Below are 21,014 nucleotides of genomic sequence, written 5' to 3' on the forward strand. Positions count from 1 at the left end.
AACATTCAATGACTTCATTACAAAGGTAAGCATTATAGAAAGACTGCAAAAAATGATTTTTAAAAAAATGGTTCAGGAGTAAGAAATGAAACAAGTCAAAGTGTTGCAGTCTATATATGAATCTGTATACAGATTCATGAATACAGATTCATGCCATAATATCATCAATATTTTCTTCCAAACAGAAAATGTCAGAGAAGCACCAAATACCATCATATAAATCATAAAATATTTTGACAAGCAAAAAACATACTACTTATGTAGGAAACATTTTCAAATCATATGTCTGTGTCTTAGGCAATTAGGTGGTCAGAATAAAGAGCTGGCCTTATAGTCAGAATGATCCTAGCTTCAGTCCAGACTCTGCAGCCAAAGACAAAGCCATCATTTATTTCTTCACCTATACAACTGTAATAATTACCTCTCCCTCACTAAATGGCTTAAAGCATCTCGCATGTTTTTACTTATTTTGCTTCTTATTAGTATTAGACAAAGATTGTATCAATATCAAGCTGGAAGAATGGCATGCAATTGAGTCATACTGACCTATTTAAACAAACTGCTAACATTGAAAAAAATGACACATGTGTAAAACACTATGTTAACACAAACTATTACTATATTTCCTAAGTTAAGTTTAAATCCATGGAAAGCCAGAAACTACTTTAGCCAGCCAACAAGAGATGTGACAGTCACTAGTAATCCTATTTTAGATTATGAGCTCTTTTGAATTAACATGACTTCAAAGAAGGGATATAAGAAGACACCCCGTACACTGTCCCTTTGCTGAGCTGGAAGATACACACTGCACCTATTTTCAGACTTTTTCCAATGTAAAACTTTTCACTTCTTTTTCTTTAAAAAAATGACTTTTTTTTTTTTTTGGGGGGGGGGGGAGGGCAGCCAGGTGGCGTAGTAGTTAGAATACCAGCCTTGAGTCAGGAGGACTTGAGTTCAAATCTAGCCTCAGATACTTAACATTTCCTATCTGTGTGACCCTGGGCAAGTCACTTAACCCTAACTGCCCCCCCCCCCCGGACATTTTTTTGGTAAGAAATGGCTGTCTGGAGCAGGAATGAATTGAACCAGTGAAAGAACTCTGGGAGATGACTAAGAACCATTACATAGAATTCCCAATCCCTCTATTTTTGTCTGCCTGCATTTTTGATTTCCTTCACAGGCTAATTATACACTATTTCAGAGTCTGATTCTTTTTGTACAGCAAAACAACTGTTTGGACATGTATACTTATTTTGTATTTAATTTATACTTTAACATATTTAACATGTATTGGTCAACCTGCCATCTGGGGAAGGGGGTGGTGGAAGGAGGGGAAAAATTGGAACAAAAGGTTCGACAATTGTCAATACTATAAAATTACCTATGCATATAACTTCTAAATAAAAAGTTCTTTTTTAAAAATGGCTGTCTGGGGAAATTTTTGATAAGGTTTTAAAAAAAAACCATAAATATACTCAAAAAAATAAATTCTATTTGTAAAACTTTTTAACCTTATAGAAAAAATGTTCTAAGATTATAAGTAATATCATCTCAAAATAAAAAAAAAGTTTTTTAAAGCTGCCAAACAAAAGATAATTTTAAAGAAAGTTTGGTGAAGTGTGAGAGAGCAAAGAGTAAGAGTAAGCCTGTATGTGTGAGTGAGTACGAGCACACTGGCCTTAGTCAGGAGAATCTTTTGGAGGACCAGTCTCTGACAGATTGACTCAGACGCTGGACAAGTAATCTAACTTCTCAATGCCCCGGATAACTCTCACAGAGTAAGGTACAGAATAGGTGCTGATGTGCTTTGACAGAGGGAAGTCTGCTCATCAAGAATGCCTTACACCAATTAAATCACAGATCCGATCCAAAATAATACAAGAATGCTTGTCAACATATCCAGTTAAGTAGTAATCCAAAAGGTATTTTAAGAATTTAATCATAAAAGTACAACAGAGGTAAGCTAATCTATTTATTTAGTGCTATATCAGACCCCCAAGAAAATATTTTAATGATCTAGAAAAAAATAACAATTCATATGGAAGAATCAAAGGTCAGAATCTCAAGGGAATTAATGAAAAAAAAAAAAATCAAATGAAGGTGGCCTAGCTGTTCCTGATCTAAAAACTATATTATAAAACAGCAGTCACCAAAACCATTTGGAATTGGCTAAGAAACAGATTAGTTGAACAGTGGAATAGGTTAGAATCACAAGACAAAATAGTCAATTATAACAATCTAGTGTTTGACAAACCCAAAGATCCTAACTTTTGGGATAAGAAGTCATTATTTGACAAAAACTGCTGGAATAACTGGAAATTAGTATGGCAGAAATTAGGCATGGACCCACACTTAACACCATATACCAAGATAAGATCAAAATGGGTCCATGATTTAGGCATAAAGTACGAGATTATAAATTAGAGGAACATAGGATAGTTCATCTCTCAGACTTGTGGAGGAGGAAGAAATTTTGGACCAAAAATGAATAAGAGATCGTTATTGATCACAAAATAGATAATTTTGATTACATCAAATTAAAAAGCCTTTGGTCAAACAAAACTAATGCAAACAAGATTATAAGGGAAGCAACAAACTGGGAAAACATTTTCTTTTTTTTTTTTTTCAAACTTTTTATTGACAGAACCCATGCCAGGTAATTTTTTACAGCATTATCCCTTGCACTCACTTCTGTTCCGATTTTTCCCCTCCTTCCCTCTAGCCCCTCCCCCAGATGGCAAGCTGTCCTTTATATGTTAAAAAGGTTACAGTATATCCTAGATACAATATGTGTGTGCAGAACCAAACAGTTCTCTTGTTGCACAGGGAGAATTGGATTCAGAAGGTATAAATAACCCGGGAGGAAAAACAAAAATGCAAGTAGTTTATATGCATTTCCCAGTGTTCTTTCTTTGAGTGTAGCTGCTTCTGTCCATCTTTGATCAACTGAAACTGAATTAGCTCTCTTTATCGAAGAGATCCACTTCCATCAGAATACATCCTCAAACAGTATCATTGTTGAGATATATAATGATCTCCTGGTTCTGCTCATTTCACTTAGCCCAGTAAAAACACTGCTGGATCAAAGGGTATGCACAGTTTGATAACTTTTTGAGCATAATTCCAAATTGCTCTCCAGAATGGCTAAATGTGTTCACAACTCCACCAACAATGTATCAGTGTCCCTGTTTTCCCACATCCCCTCCAACATTCCACATTGTCTTTGGGAAAACATTTTCACAGTTAAAGTTCTGATAAAGGCCTCATTTCCAAAATATATATAAAATTGACTCTAATTTATAGGAAATCAAACCATTCTCCAATTGATAAATGTTCAAAGGATATGAACAATTTTCTGAGGATGAAATTAAAACTATTTCTAGTCATATGAAAAGATGGTCCAAATCATTAATCAGAGAAATGCAAATTAAGACAACTCTGAGATACCACTACACATCTGTCAGATTGGCTAAGATGACAGAAAAAAATAATGACGAATGTTGGAGGGGATGCGGGAAAACTGGGACACTGATGCAATGTTGGTGGAGTTGTGAACGAATCCAACCATTCTGGAGAGCGATCTGGAATTATGCCCAAAAAGTTATCAATCTGTGCATACCCTTTGATCCAGCAGTGTTTCTATTGGGCTTATATCCCAAAGAAATACTAAAGAAGGGAAAGGGACCTGTATGTGCCAAAATGTTTGTAGCAGCCCTGTTAGTGGCTAGAAACTGGAAAATGAATGGATGCCCATCAACTGGAAAATGGCTGGGTAAATTGTGGTATATGAATGTTATGGAATATTATTGTTCTGTAAGAAATGACCAGAAGGATGAATATAGAGAGGACTGGCGAGACTTACATGAACTGATGCTAAGTGAAATGAGCAGAACCAGGAGATTATTATATACTTCAACAACAATATTGTATGAGGATGTATTCTGATGGAAGTGGATTTCTTTGACAAAGAGAAGATCTAACACAGTTTCAATTGATCAGCGAGGGACAGAAGCAGCTACACCCAAAGAAAGAACACTGGGAAATGAATGCAAACTGTTTGCATTTTGGTTCTTCTTCCCGGGTTATTTTTACCTTCTGAATCCACTTCTTCCTGTGCAACAAGAAAACTGTTCGGTTCTGCACACATATATTGTACTTAGGATATACTGTGACATATTTAATATGTATAGGACTGCTTGCCATCTAAGGGAGGGGATGGAGGAAGAGAGGGGAAAAGTCAGAACAGAAGTGAGTGCAAGGGATAATGTTGTAAAAAATGACCCTGGCATGGGCTCTGTCAATAAAAAGTTATAATTATTTTTTAAAAAAAGTACAAGAGGTAAAAAAAATGGAAAAGGACTTGAAATTTTTTAAATAAAAAACTATCAATAAGTGCCTAACATCCAAGTCCTATATAATACCTCAGTTAGAAATGGTAGTAGAAATAGTACTAAATAAAATAAAGATGAAAAGAGCAGTTGGTCGAGATCACAAAGGAAGGCCATAGTGGAAACATCACAATTTTAAAGTATTAACTGATCTCAAACTATTAGAAAGAGAGAAGAATAATAAAAAGACTCGTGGAAAATCTCAAATCTTACTATTACCAAAAAAGGAAAATATTAAAGAAATAACATATGCTTCCCATGTCTATAATGTTTTAATGAGAATTATCTCTATATGCATCAAAAGTATCCTTGATGATTGATGGGATGAAAACATATTTCACATTAAGTCACATCACATCTTAAGAATCATATGATTGGGGCAGCGGTGCAGAGGATAGAGCACCACCCCTACAGTCAGGAGGATCTGAGTTCAAATCTGGCCTCAGACACTTAACCTTCCTAGCTGTGTGACCCTGGGCAAGTCATTTAATCCCAATTATCTCAGAGGGAAAAAAAAAAGTCATATGATTGAAAGATATAGAAAATATGATTCATGTAATATAAAGTATATGACACATGTTGATTAAAAATAAATATTAGGTTCATTACAGCAATAACACCTTAAAAGCAACTTCTAAAAATCATAAAAAATTTCTTGAAAGCTATACTGATCAAGTAAGGCTTTTAAAAAAAGAACAAGACATCCCTGCCAAAAGGGTTTACATCACAGTGAATGCCTAGTACAGAGTCCCAATTCTTCTCCATGACTCCCTATAGACGGTGTATGGCATTAATTACCAAATCATTACCAAGCCTTCTAAAATGTCCATAATGTCACAAAAGAATTAGCTAACTACTCAGATACCTATAGACTATGACAGATAGTCCATCGGCACATATACTTTGGGCTCAGAAATGAATAGTCAGGAATTTAGGTATAATTCCTAACAATATCCCTAGTTTCTCAGGGATTTATTATATTATATAATTATATATTATATCATATTATATAATTCTATTACAAATATGATTATATATAGATTATTATGAAATAAAAGGTACAAATTCACAGAAATAGAAAATATAAGAGTAAGTTAGAACTATATGTGGTGTTAAAGAAAACTATTGACAAAAATCTTATTATAAATTGAATGGAGCTTCCCAACCCAACAGGTCTTTACATGCTATCAGATCTTGCTATTTATATTTTGGTGTTTACATTCTATATCCCCAATTAGACTATAAAATTCCATGATGGAAGAAACTATTTTATCTAACTCTATCACAGTGTTATATTCTCTGCAGATGTTCAAACTTATGTTGATGATAATAGAAATTTCCTAGCAAAAATGTACTTCATTTAAAAAGAGCAATTTGGCAAAGACTATTCCAAAAGAATCAATGTATGGTGGTACCATTTAAACTATGAATAACAGGCTAATAGGTGAGATATTTCAGTACCGCAGACTTCTCTAGAAAATTTGAAATCCATCCTTCTTCCCCAGATTATTTTTCCTCCTGAATCAAGGAATAGCAAGCATAGCTAGGAAGTTAATAATATCTAACATTTATATAGCATTTACTATGTGTTAAGAATTCTGAGTGCTTTATAATTGCAAGAATTTACAATTTGATTGTCATAACAACCCTAGAAAGTAGTTGCCACTGTTATCCCCATTTTATAGTTAAAGGAAACAGAGGTTAAATGACTTATAGTATGTGCCTAAAATCAATTTGAACGAGATTTTTCTATTAAAGTTAAAAATTAAGTCCCATCAAATTAAGGGGAGAGGAAGTAGGGAGGCGCCAAAAGAAAGTTGAATGGAGAAGCTCATTCATGGAAAGAACATTGGGATTAGAAGCTGAGTTGTACTCTGAGCTCTGCCATTTACTAGTTATCTTCCATTTACTCTGTTGTACTCAATTATTTACATGTGACTTCCTCATTAGGACATAAGCTCATGGAGGAAGGGACTATTTTTACCTTTCTTTGTATCCCTCCCCATGACTTAGCACAATAATTTAGTCCATAATAAATTCTTAATAAGCATTTACTGATAACTTCTGTAAATTCTGTGTATCTTAAGTTTCCTCATCTTTAATATGAAGGAACTGGACTTATCTCTAAGATCCCTCCCAGCTCAGTGAACTTAAGAAAACAAAATTTAAAGTTTAACTACTTACTAGATGCCAAGGCTTCAGCCTCTGTGGAAGGAACTTTGTAGATTTTCCCTCCTTTGTAGACAAAACTTCCTTCAGTTACTTTGAAGTCCAAATACCTGGTGACTTCTGTATAAAGCAGCATCTTAACCAACTGACCTATAAAAAAGATTAATATCATAAAGATTTAACAAAACTGTTATTTGTACTTGCTTAATAAAGAAATCTGACAAAAAAATTCAAGATTATAAACATTATTTTCTCCTTCCTATTAAAAATTATGAATACTATTACGCTGCTACTACAGAAACAACTACACAAAATGCTCACATCATGCCTTGCTATAGTTGAGCACTAGAACATCCATTTTTACCTTATAAATCTTTCAGTAAGTTAGCTAACAAACATTTATTAAATGATCATGTGACAAGTACTGCGCCAAGTGCTAGAGATACTTTGCCATCCTTTCCCGCCCCCCAAAATGGGAGAAGACACTTCCTGATACAATCCAATGAGGAAGGCAACATACAAATAACTATTTACAAATAATCTACAAAGAGGAAATTTAAAATAATCAACAGAGAAAAGGCACAGGAAAGAACTAAGGGAGAATCAATAGGTGAGAATCTATTCTCTAAGTTTCTCATACCTGTATTACTTAGGTATTTAGGAAATACTATCTCAGAAATGAGCAAAAATATAGGAAATTCATCTATCCAAACAAAGTGCCGGTGTACAACTTATAGATCAATCCTTTCAGTCTATATTTTAAGTAACCATTTAAATAATTTACATTTAAATGTGATTCAATTTATATTTAAATAACCATTGTTTCTAGATGCATTAATTCCTGACCTGTAATTTTTTTTAACAGTTTACTCACAATAGGATTAAATAAATATTTATTGTTTTCATACTTGTAAGAAAAAAGTATTCCAAATAAATGACTTGAGTTAACTTAGTGAATAATTTATGCAAACGATCATTTTAAAGTTAGTATTTAGGTTTCTGAAAACTTTTTCATAACTTGACATGGACTCACAAGCTTATTCTACTTGGAGAAAATTCAAAACCATGTGGGCTAAAAATCAAACAATCCTTAACTTATTTTTATGATAATTCAAAAGTATGACTAACATATCTGTAATGAATGCTTGCCATCATACCATAAGGCTTTAATGTTATTATGTGAAGATATTTTCTGATCCTCTCAATTTAATATTTAGTCTTGATGATCTGAATATAACATGCTATTTAACACACTGTTGCAAAAGGAACACCATGATTTTGGACATCACCCCTATGTAAATGTAAAAGTTATTGAAGTATCAATATTTTAAACACCTATTGCTGATAGAAGTAGAAGGAATAGTTTAATGCTACTCACATTTTCCAGTGTTAAGTTTTTCAGAACCTTTTTTTTTTACTTAGAAACTGGATATAAAAAAGAGAAAACCAAAATCATTGGTACTCCTTACCATTTGCCATAAGGAATTTGGGGATTAGGTCCACATTCCAGTCTCGTCCTCTTCCCATTGAGGCTGGTGGTGTTCCTGGTATATTAAACCTCTTATATAACTAAAAAAGAAAATAGTACATATTTAATTGCCCATTTATTTTTTCTTTGAATTTTAATATGCATTTCAATGTAAAGTTAGATTCAAAGAAAGATAAAGTTGTCAGTTTCTGCACTGTTAATACCAATACTTTAAAATTAGTGAAATTTTAGTAGAAGGCAGTTCTTGATGTCTCTCATATGTGAAGCCTTCTCAGGTTGGACTGTTTAATAAGGCTCAAGTCCAGATCCACTGAAGGATTATCTCCTTTATTATAAAAAAAAGTTCTCTTCCATTAATCTATAGAAAGTAACTGGACAGTCATTTCAGTAGCAAGAACTAGATGCATTAATTACAGACCCAGGACTACTTCACAAAAGAAAAAAATACTATCAGCAACCTGCATTTACTCTATTGCCTTCAATAATATCCCTTATTTGTAAAAATAATCTAAAACTCATTTCTTCACTGAACAAGTTATAAGAGCAAGTTTTTCTATTACTACAGATTAGAAAAGCTGAAAACAAGATTTAATTCGTTCAGCTGCCAAAATAGTTTTAAGATGGGTTCAAATCAAATTAACCTGTTCAATTTTTTTTTAAATCTATGTTTACAATTTCCAAGAATATATTAAATACTATATTCAAAGGGCAGCTAGATGGTACAATGGATAGCACGGGTCCTAAAGTCAGGAGGATCTGAGTTCAAATGCAGCTTCAGGCACTTAATATTTCTTAGCTGTGTGCTCCTGAGCGAGTCACTTAAACCCAACTGCCCCTCAAAATAAACAAATAAAACAAGGTTACGTTGATGTTCAAAGGAGATAATGTATATAAAAAAGCCACCTGCCAATATTATATTCAAGAATATAAGAACAAGTGTTGATAATACAGAAGGATAGGTTATTTCTTATCCTAGAAAAGGAAGCCTAATTCACTTAATTTGTTTTTCATATTATTCAGCTTTCTCAAATTCATAAGCATGCAACTAAACAAAATTCTGTATAATTCCTAAAATTTCTACTAACAAGATAATTTAATGTTGAATTAGGCATGTTGTTTCCAAAATTTTCATGCGAAAGATGTACCAAAAGAACAGATCAATGTTTCTTGTCCACAATCAATTAAGCATAAAAATGACAATCATAACAAATCAATTACAAATGGTAGGTATCAAAGGTCACAAAATTTCTATTATTCCAATCCCAAATAAGAATTAAAAATGCTTTTTCAAGTTAGATCTCCAAATCAAGTCACCTAATCTTACTCAGTACTTCAGAGTATTTGACGAATTCTTACCATTTTGCATTGGTAAAGGAAATATCAGAACTTCCTTACAATAATAAAATCACGGGTCAAACAGTAACAAAAAACTGCATGAAACAGCAGCCTATTAGTAGTACTAAACTTTTGTTCAGAAGAACAAAGATATTCAGAAGGATATAAATACTATACAAATATAATCCCCATGTAAACATCAACATCATTATGTAATGAGATAATTTTAAAAATCTGACATTTGATAATACAAAAATGAATTATTAACTACAACTTACATCTTCCAGTGGTGTAATGGATGCACTTTCACCTCCATAATAGGAGTTTCTATCCATGTGAAGGACCTTCTTTCCATTTACTGACATGATCCCAGAAAGGATACATTCCTATATGAAGAGATGAAGAGAGTAAGTATTTTAAAAGGTAGAAAGGTATGTCACAAATGCCAACAGCAAAAATTCCTAGCTACTACTTCTTCACTGACAAATACTTCATAATTAGGATGATACTTTTTACAAAGCAAAAAATTAATGGAGGCAGTAAGACGAGGAACCATTTTAACTGAATCAAGGTTTTAAATGGAATTTATATGATAAAGCTATCAAAAGGCTAGTAAAAATAACTGTACTCTTAGGAATGAAACCAGGAATAATAAGGAATACACACACACACACACACTAGGAATTTGCTAACTGCAGTATTGAGGCTATGAATATATTAATCTTTATCAACAACAAAAGATTGTTTTTTAATTATTTTTTTTCAATAAACAAAAATCTACTTCACCCTCACACCATCACTTCCTCCAACTGAGAAAGATAAAACCACAGTTGTAAATTTATATAGTGATGGAAAATAAATTCCTGCTTTGGCTGTCTAAAAACAAATCTAAATCTGCATATTTTATCATCAATCCTCTGGAATTGTGGCTATTCCAGTGATCCATATTTCTAAGTCTTTCAAAGTTATTTGGTTGTCACAATATTAAAACTATTCTCTTGGTTCTGCTCACCACACTTTACATCAATTCATACATGTCTTTCCAGATTTCTCTAAAATCATTATCTTCATCTTATTTATAGCAAAATAGTACTCCATCACAATAATATCATAAATAGCTATTTTTTTAAAAAAAAGTTTTTGATTTAAGACTATTACTCCTCTCCCTATCCTATCCCTTTTATTTCCCCTTCTCCCATTTCCTTCCTTCTCTTTTGCCTCCTTAATTGAGTAAAATTTTTCTTCCCTTTGACTAATTTAGATGAGTGAGGTTCAATTATTAATTGCTCCCACTTTCTTATTTGCACAGACTTCTAGTTATATACCCCAATTATGTGGAAGTTTTCCTATTCTTTCTCTTATATTTTTCTTGCCCTCCCCCTTTCCCTTCTTTTATTAAGATCGACAAACTGTTAACAACCACTCCCAGATCCTCTGCCCTCTATAATTACTGTTGAGAATGCTTTTTTGTTTTTGTTGTTATTTGAATACAAGACATGTTAAAGGAAAAAAATGTCATGTACAAAGCAAATTCAATTAGACAATAAATTTCTTTTCTTTTCTTTCTTTCTTTTTTTTTGTTTTTGGCTGAGGCAATTGAGGTTAAGTGACTTGCTCAGGGTCAGGTACTTGCTTCAGGTAGGAAGTGTTAAGTGTCTTGGGGCCAAATTTGAACTCGGGTCCTCCTGACTTCAGGGCTGGTGCTCTACCACCCACTGTGCCACCTACCTACCCCTAAGACAGTAATTTTCAGTAAGATTCAATTTAAAACAATAAATTAAAAAAAACCTATATAACTTATACTCTATTTCTGAAGCTACCCAGCTTTTCTTTTGTTCTCTGCTATGAACTTTTCATTTTTTCCCCTTACTCTTCCCCTATAGCCTTAAAGGAGGCTACAACTAATATGGATATAAACACACATATCTATAGATATCTATAAACAAACACACATATACACTCATACACATATATTTAAGACCATACTATGCTTATTTCCTCTTTTCATCTGTTTCTCTGAAGTGGGTAGCATCTTCCTTCATAAGTCCAAGTCTTTCCATGTTTTTCTGAATCAACTTGCTGATCATTACCTACAACCACAGTAATCTTTCTGGATTCAAATGCCATCTTCCTGATTCAGGTATTCTGAATGCATTGGATGTTCAAAGTTGTTCTTAAAATAACATTGCTGTTATTGCATATAACAAATGTTCTCTTGGTTCTGCTCTTCATTAATTCTTGGCTGTCCCTGATGGGAATTTGAAGGGACACATGTATCATCTCCCAGTATTAAAGAATGAAACATTTTATTGTTGTTTAGTCCTTTATAATTTACTTGCGGATGGTTATTTTTTCCCTTTAACTCCTGTGTTTTCTTTATAAATGCTCTATTTTGTTAAATGTCCACTTTGCCCATTTAGGATTAAACTTACATGTTTCAGAGTTTAAGTTATTTTTGCTTGTAAGCCTATATCTTTTAAATTCTGTAATATTGTATTACCAAATTCTCCACTCCTTTATGATGGCAACTGCTAAATCAAACATGGTTTTCCTGTCCATAACTCCTTGGTACCTGAATTCTTTATGATTGCTTGCAATATTTGTATTTTTAATATTTTTTTTTAAATTTATGTCACCATAATAGCTTTTAATAGTGGGATTCTTTTTATTTGCCCATTCTTCCATCCTCACTTGCTAAGGCCAGGCTCTTCAAAACATCTGAAAGAAACGTCTGGGCTAGTTGGTCATATTGCCATTTTCTTGAGGGATTCGAGATCGAGTTATTCCAGAATTTTATGGACAGCTCAGTCTTGGGTCTTGCAAGTTTTTAAAAGAGGTTTGACAAGAGGTAAATGCTACACCAGAAATTTTTTCCTCTTTTGTTATGTAACATCTATAATCCTTGATTGTGCCTTTTGATCCACAAGCCTAAAATATTTACTATGTACAGTTTACACCAAACTTTGCATTAAGGAATGGCTTTCATTCTTACATATTTTAAACCATTTTTCTTGGATGTCAAATCTTCTATCAGAGTAATTAATTGTAAAGTCTTTCCACCTCCCACCCCTCACTTTAAATTTTTATTCCTTTTCTAATTTAGACTCTATTGGTTTTGTTTGTACAAAAACTTAATTTTATGTAATCCAAATTTTTTATTTTATCTTCTGTGATCTTCTCTACTCTATATTCTTCTCTATTTTTTTAATATCACAAACCTGTAGTTGGAAAAAAAAGGATTTCTCCTTTGTTCCTCTCATTTTTATATGATCTGGCATTTCATTTTGAGATAATATAGACATTTAGAGTATATAAAATGCTGGTCTGTATCTTATTTCTACCAGATTGCTTTTCCACTTTTCCCAGTAACTTTTTCAAATGTTAATTCTTGATCCAGTATTTAAGAGCCTTGAGTTTATTAAAGACTGTTTTAATATATGCATTTGCTTGTATTTATGAGTATACAATCTATTGTAGCTGATCGTCCTCTTTTTTAACTAGTAGCAAATAACAAGGGGGCAGGAAAAGGTAGTACAGTAGACCCGGTGTCAGGCTTGGAGTCAGAAAGAATTCAAATCTCAGCCTCAGACAACTCAGTAGCTTGTCCCACCCAAGGAAAATCACTTAGCCCTGTTTTCCGAAGTAACCTCCCCTGCAAAATGAGCAGATGAAGAAGGAATGGAAGGCCACTTCCATGTCTTAGGTAAGAAAATCCCAAATGGGGTTGGGGTACCAGTTGGTGGTGCAGTGGATAGAGCACCAGCCCTGAAGTCAGGAGGGGACCCGAGTTCAAAATTGGCCTCAAACTTAACACTTCCTACTGTATGACCCTGGGCAAGTCATTTAACCCAGAGAGGGAGAGGGGGAGGGAGAGAGAGGAGAGAAAGAGAGGGGGGGGGGGGGGTCAGATTTTCAAAGTCCAATGTTTGTTCCTCTGGGTCCATTTGAGTAGACATTGCTTTTGCCACAGAAGGGAGGAATAGGACCTAGCAGTAACATCTCAAAATATCTCAAATGAAAGTAACAGTCATCCTATTTCCCTTGAGAATTTTGCCAGAATACTACATTTCTAATACAGTCTGAGCAGCTATCACAGAATCATACAACATTAGAACTAGAATGAGTCTTAGACCAAGCTAACTCCTAAGCCTTTTTAAGTTTAAAGATAAGGAAATTTTGAGAGAGGGGAAAATGCTTTTCTTAAGGTCACACAGTTGGACGATAACAGAGCTGGGACTGGATAAGTCAGATTTTCAAAGTCCAATGTTTGTTCCTCTGGGTCCATTTGAGTAGACATTGCTTTTGCAACAGAAGAAATGGTATTTATAATATTTTTTCCTTATGTAAAACATGATAAAGGAAATCTAAATCCTTAAAGATATACAGTGAAACTTATCCACAGTTAAAATGATATATGCAAACAGCAATTCTAGTTAACATAAACCAGTTTAAAATGGATCATGTTGGAGGCAGGTAGGTGGTGCAGTGAAGCACTGAAGTCAGGAGGCCCTGAGTTCAAATTTGAGCTCAGACACTAAACATGTCCTAGCTGTGTGAGCCTGGGCAAATCACTTAACCCCAATTGCCTCAGCAAAAAATAAATAAAATTGATGATGTTGTCAATGATTTAAAGTCAGAAGGAGCACAAATAAATTACTATCATAGTTTGTAAATGTAATAATTACTAATTCAAAATGTATTCTAAAATATTTATGCATTCTATTCATCAACAAATACTGAGTGAATCCTTATTATTTGCAAAGCACTATGAGATGCAAAGATGAACCATTTAAGGGCCCAAATAACCATCTTTCCATATGGCACAAGTATATGTCAGGGCTCCATTTTTGGAAGAAAAATCCACATATATATTTTAAGTGCTTAAGTGTCACACCGCCTCTATTAAAATATACAGCATTTCACACTCCATTCAAATTAGTATGGATCCATAGGATCACATACTCTTAAAAAAAAAAAAAAATCACAGCACTTAAATTAAACAGTAAGGCTTGGGAAAAAAAAAAAAAAAATTAAGGACTGTTTCCCAATAGTAGAGAAAATAAAGGATTTAGAATCAAAGAATCAGGATTCAACTCCTAGTTTTGATATCACTGTGACTTTTGGGACTTTTTTTTCCCCTTATGTCTAAAAAGAGGGAATTGGACTAAATTAGCATTAATCTTTCTACTTGTTTATCTTTACGCAAACTTTAAAGGGCTGTATAAATGCTAGCTATTTTATTATTACTATTATTTATGTATTAAATTAGTGAATAAATTACAACTATGAAGTTCACAATAAATGTGAAGGGTGCTAGTAGAAATTTTAGGTGAAGAATTTTCTGAACCCCTACTAATTCTAAATCCTATACAACTGGTTTTGTGTTAAGCCTTGCAATAAAGGAAATCAATTTCAACATTTAAAACAAGCACACAAAATTTATCTACATGTTTTAAAATCCTAAAATTGTATTATCCTTTATAATAAAGCATAAAAATTAAAATTTGCTATTATACAATCAGAAATGTTAGATGGTATGGAAATATGTTTAAAATGATTGTATACATATAACCCATATTGCATTGCTTGCTATCTTGGGGAGGAAGAGAAAAAGGAGGGAAATTTGGAATTGAATCTTACAAAAATGAATGTTAAAAACTATCTTTACATGTAACTGGAAAAAAATATTAAGTGGAAAAGCATTATTACAGATATATTTTAGAGACTAATAACAGAAATATATTACATAAGAACATTAATATCAAAATGTTACTTCAGTTAAGTTTCCCCTTTATTTAATCTTCGATCCCTTTATATTTTTTAATGGCATAGCTTCATCATTTTATTAATGACTTCTACCTAATATTAATTAACACATGTCAAAAATGTTAGTTTAGTTGCTACCAAATACTATTCATTTTTAATTACCATGGTTGGAGCACATCCACAAAGAGCTGACCAGAATGACAACATATACCAAAAAGTCAAACCAAAATTACAACACTATTTTCAGTATCCAAGTTATGACTCCCCCACCATTTAGCACTTCATATTTTCTTACATAAATGGAAGTGACCTACCTAAACTGTTTAAAATACAGATATGGTAAATTATCCTTAGGAAGAAAAATAAAATAAAGATAAAACTCATTTGACCCACTACTAAAGCATCAGAATTTTTTTTTTCGTTTCTTTTTTCATGATAAATAATGAAACTCTAGTGATGTAACAATATTGTAAATTTCTTTCTAACTTAAGGTGAAACAAAATTCATGGAATTCTTTAGTACTTTTATTTGTCAACTATCAGAAAACATTAAAACACTAGAAACTGAATTTGGCTTATTAATATGCCAGTATTAATGAACCTATACTAAAAATGGCCAAACAAATGATCTTATAAATCACCTAATCTAACATATACCCAAATCCTAAATCCAGGATTTAATTACACTCTTAACAATCTTTAATGATGCGAACATAGAGACAGGAATTGGACCCGTGATTTCAATGATAAAGGTAACATTCTAAATGAGGAAATTTTTCTGCCAATGCGAGTTGGCACCTTCTCTTAACATAGCCTAAAAGAGCATCCTGGGGCACGTAGAACTAAGTGATGTACCAGGGGGTCACATGGTCATTCAGTGTGACAGGCAGAACTTGAACTCAGATCTTCTTGGCTTTGAAGAATGTTCTTTCTTATCCATTTCACCAGGCTGCCTCTCAGAATTGCAAAGTATTAATTCTAATTTTGGATAACCTTCATCATTAGCATTTTTATACATAGGACTAGTAGAACAAGTCTAATGTCTTTATCTATATGGCCATCTTTAAATATTTAAGAGCTCTCTATGGTATGGTATCCAGGCTAAACACTCCCCATCTGGAGGCCTTCACAGCCTGGTTCCAGTCTTATTATGCTGCTCTCCTTCAAATGCACTTTGGTTAAACCTATTATCTATATTCTTAAAACAAGACAGCTAATTTTGGTCATATTAATAAGCTGTCCCTCTTGCCTGGATCGGCCTCTCATCTCCAGTCCTTAAAATTCCTATTATTTCAGAACTCAGCTCAAACATCACCTTCAGTACAAAGTCTTTCTCCAGTTTCCCCAGCTCCTAACACTTAGCATTTTCCTAAATTACCTTCTATTTGTTTGGCACATTTTAAATAGGTTGTATCTACTATCTCTCCTCCCAAAAATGTAGGAGCAGTTAGGTGGAGGCCAGCTGATAGAGTTCATACTTGTGACCTTGGACAAGTCTCTTAGCCCCTTTTTCTTCCGTTTTCTCAACTGTGAATGAGCAAAGCTGAAGAAGGAAACAGCAAGTTACTCTAGTATCTTTGCCAAGAAAATCTTCCAAAGTTGGATGCAACTACAAATTCCTGAACAACAATAAAATATAAACTCCCTAAGGCACAATATATTTGATTTTTTTTTAATCTTTATAATTCCAGGTTCTTAATACAGAAGATCTATCTCAGGCATTTTCATCATCTCATTTAAAGACCACAATAACCCCAAGTTAAAAATTACAGGAATGATCTGTCCTGTTAAAGATGAGAACATTGAAACTCAGTGAATTGCCTGATGGTGATCTAACTTGTCTCTCCTGACCCCCAAGGCCACAGCACTCCTAATCTAGTCACCCCAACAATAAAAGGAAATGAGCTTCGTCTGGCATGGTTTTTGATGAACCCATGCTAGGTCTCATCTACCATTCTAGATGACTGAAAATTCACAGGCATATAGTAAAATGAAGGTTCATGCAAGAATCTAAGTCCAAGAACTTAGTACTATGCTCTTGCTACCTGATCTAATCCACGACAAACTATGTACGCACAAATTTGTTTTTCTTAAAGATCTGGCAGCTTTCCAATATAAGACAGACAGATTCAATTCAATCTCTATAATTCAAAATCATTAAAAAAAACCTTTTCAATTAAATAATAGTACCCAATTTTTTAAAACCCCATGATAGCTACGTTTGATAGGAACAGTTTACAGATTTAGTCTGTAATGAGATGACAAAGATGAGTACAAATATCAAAACCTACTATAAATATTTTGTAAAAGGTCAACCAACCAAATTAGTTAAAATTCTTTTAACATCAATCAAAAGTGATATACTGATGTAAGAATATGTCTAAGAGCAAACTGAAAACTGATATATTCAAATATTGCTTCATGAATATAAAAGCTTAACACCAACTCAGGAATTTTAAGATGAGTCAGATAACACAAGGCATAATGCTAGGACAAGATACAGCTCAAAGACAGCAAAATTTTAAGATTTTTAGGGGTGAGAGTTCAAATCGATTTGACCCTGTCCTTCAGCAGTTTTCTCATGAATACTTATTTGTTCATTCAACCAACAAATATTTACACAATTTAAAATAAAACATAAAATGATATTCAACTGAGAATTTATTTACCTTTTATTTTTTTTGCAGTTATCCAAAAAGTATGAACAAATCATTAGAGATCAATATAATATGCCAAAGTCATAGGAAAACCTTTTATTAGTATTTTTATATTGCAGCAGTATTAGGATCATAATTATCCAACCTAAAATGTTTTCTTACAGTCATGATCTCTTAAAAAAAAAATTCAATAGGAATACTAAAATATAAAGTTTATCTCTGGGAAGAAAAAAAAACGAATTCTCCAAAGATAGGGCCTAGAAGCATTTTTTTGTCCCCTTTTTCCACACAAACCAATTCAAATTGGGCAAAGCCATTTATGGAGTAAAGAAAACACTCACATAGACATTTATTGATTTCTCTTTCAACTCCCTGAAGAAGGTGTCATGGAGTTCTCAGGCCTTTTACTATCCATTAACCCACATCTCAGCAGGAATGCCAAATAATGGATTGAAAGAAGAAAAAAAACCAAATACAGGAAAATAAGAAAAATCCAAAATTTAACATCAAGTCTTTCTCATTTCTAGCTTCTAAACATATAGTTTAGTCCTATAATACCACAGTGGGGAGAAGCTAGGTTTTCCAAAAACTAACATTTGGCATCCATTTGACCGGAGTCTCAGGACATTTGTTTAGATGCCGCACTGGAAGCTTTTTAGGATTAGCTAACATTTACAAACAGTTGTCACACAGAAAGTTCTCACATCACACAATCTCTTTGCCTGTTTACAGATGCAAGGGGTGGAATTTTAGTAACTTAAGGACCCATGAAACTATTTCCATCCTTAGCCTTCCTCTCTGCTTCCCATCTGGAGAAGTTAATTCCAGGCTACGGGTTTGAGGTTTTGTTTAGTTAAAAAAAAAAAAAAAAAAATTACCAGTCTTATCTCTTTTGAAGAAGTAGAGAATTAGCTTTTTTTTAAATAGTAAAAAATCTAGACCTCTTCCTTCAACGATTTAAACCACTTCCTGGGCCCTCCTATAAAAGGGACAGGATGGTTCCTTAAGCTTTTTCAAGCGTCCTCAACCCACCTGGGGGAGACTATCAGTCCAGAGCGCCCTTTCCCCAACAACAGACTGTTTAAAGGGAAAAGATGTGTGCTCTAAATCAAAGAGCTACAGCATCAGAGAATAAACTGCTCCCTTCTTAAGTCCTGTCTCCACAAAGTCTTCAATACGGAAACAGAAACGCCAATCATCCCCGAGACCGGGTACGTGTACACGGCCCAGGCCCGACTGCGCCGACCCGGGCAGGGAAAGGGAGCGAAGGAAGCGTTACGAGACGCGATGGCAGCCACTGTCACAGGACCCAGCCCCCACTCGACGCACGCTCCCCAAAGGGGAGCCCCTCTATCCTTTCCCCACCTTGCGGTTCTCGCCCTCCAAAAGCAAAGCTTCCTCCCCTCCCCCCGCCCCACCCCACCCGCGGGTGGCTCCCACCCCACCCCCTACGGCCCAGCCTCCTGCCCTCCCTTCCCCCTCCCAGCCCTCACCGTGAGGCCGGTGCCCAGCACGATCACGTCGTATTCCTCATTCATGGCGGGGGTCAGGAGGATAGGGGAAGGAACGAAAAAAAAAGAAAGGAGGGGGCGGGCCAAGAACTAGAAAGGGAGGAAAAACAACCCAAAGGGAAGGAGTAGGGAAGCAGCACGCGCCGTTGGGCGAGCGCAGACAGAAGATAAAATGGAGCACAGAGGAGGACAAACCGCCCACTGCCACAGATTAGAAGAGAGAAGCGAGGGCTGCGGGAAGAGTAAGCAGGAGGAGCCGGGAAGGAAGGAGGCGGGGCCAGGTTCTGCAGCCTAGGGGGCGGGCTCAGGAGAGAGCCGCTCCCGGCGGCTGTCAATCACCGGTCTTCCGCTTCGCTTGTCGCGCTTCCATTGGCTGAGCCTGCCTCGTTCGTTACCGTACTTCCCTTTTCCACGCCACGCGAGAGGGAGGCGGTACAGGGCGAGGCTTTACCCCCTCCCCCTCCGAATCTCTTCCTTTCTCTGCTCCCGCCCTCCTCGCTTTCGGAGTGATTAAAGTGGTGGGTGTGGGGGAAGACGGAGGTGGCATACTAGTGGACCGGGGCCTAACGCTTGGGTTAGCGCCTGGGACCTCCGGGACTGGGCGGGGCAGCGCTGCGCTGGCAGCTGGCAGCTGGCAGCGCCCGGATGGTCTCCCTTCGGGCGCCCTTGGACTCTGAGCTTCCCTTTTGTTTCTAAGGCCACTCTTGGACTGGGGGGCGGGAGAAGACAGGAAAGAATGGACGAGGTGGTGGATGCAAACTTTGAACTCCGACCTTGGACGAATTGCTTCATTTACCTGACCTCCTTTACAAAATGAAAGGTTTTTTACCTGACCTCCTTTGCAAAATGAAAGGTTTGCATTAGATAATGCAAACTTTGCAATGCAACGAATGCAGTGTAGTATGTTAGAAGGAAATGAGGTACTGGATGAGCTGATGAAATGTATATTTACATTTGGGCGGACTGTAGCATTCGGATTCTCCGACCGGGATCCTAACTTTTTGTTATTCGCATCCCTCCCAGCTTAAAAGTGCATAGTCTCCCCGCCCCCTCCTCTCCAATTAAGAGAAACTGCAAATGGTTTTCAGGTTTTCATGAACATTTTTTAAAAATTTAAGTGATGAAAGACCACAGGTTTTGTTTAGAAACAGGGTCTTAGGTATAAATTGATAGCTAGATTTTCCGTAAAAATAAGCCAATGCCTACAGACAGTTGGAAATTTAATATCCCCTGCTTGCCTTTGGGATTTTTTTTTCCATGACAATCTTATAAGATAAATCTTGAGAGTAAATAGGCAGAGAAATTCTCAATTTACAAATCTAGGAAGCAAAAAAGTGTTAAGAGGGAGAAACTAATGAAACTAATGGAATCAGCTAGGCGATCACATTTTCTTGCAAGCTTGCCTTAGATAATTTGGTTGCTGACTGGGTCCACAATAAATTTGTGTTTTATAATCTCATTTGGTCCGTCATTATGGTAATGCAATAAATTTTTTTTACTTCTTCCTAATTGACTCACCAACCCATCCAACATAAAGGCTTTCCAAACCCTTTCTTCCCTCCTCAAACTTCCAGTGACTTACCTTATATTGTCAGCTATGAGTATTTTTTTTTAAGCTATGAGTATTTTAAAGAAAAAATTAAGGCCATTCACTGTGAGCTTCTTTCCCTCACTTCCTCATTTCATAGCATTCAGATGGC

General features: G+C 35.1%; 1 protein-coding gene across 1 annotated transcript in view; it reads right to left on the reverse strand.

The window, feature by feature from the left end:
- GDI2 (GDP dissociation inhibitor 2) overlaps positions 1-19,579 on the reverse strand; it is a 32,582-nt gene extending 13,003 nt beyond the window's left edge. The window contains exons 1-4 of the mRNA XM_051961855.1: positions 19,297-19,579; positions 9,660-9,767; positions 8,027-8,126; positions 6,573-6,707 (exon numbers count right to left, since the gene is read on the reverse strand). Coding sequence (XP_051817815.1) covers positions 6,573-6,707; positions 8,027-8,126; positions 9,660-9,767; positions 19,297-19,341 — 388 coding nt within the window. The 5' untranslated portion in view covers positions 19,342-19,579. The remainder of the gene's footprint in view (positions 1-6,572; positions 6,708-8,026; positions 8,127-9,659; positions 9,768-19,296) is intronic.
- Positions 19,580-21,014: the final 1,435 nt, after the last annotated feature.

Source organism: Antechinus flavipes, chromosome 5 (genome assembly GCF_016432865.1).
Source record: "Antechinus flavipes isolate AdamAnt ecotype Samford, QLD, Australia chromosome 5, AdamAnt_v2, whole genome shotgun sequence".
NCBI lineage: Eukaryota > Metazoa > Chordata > Mammalia > Dasyuromorphia > Dasyuridae > Antechinus > Antechinus flavipes.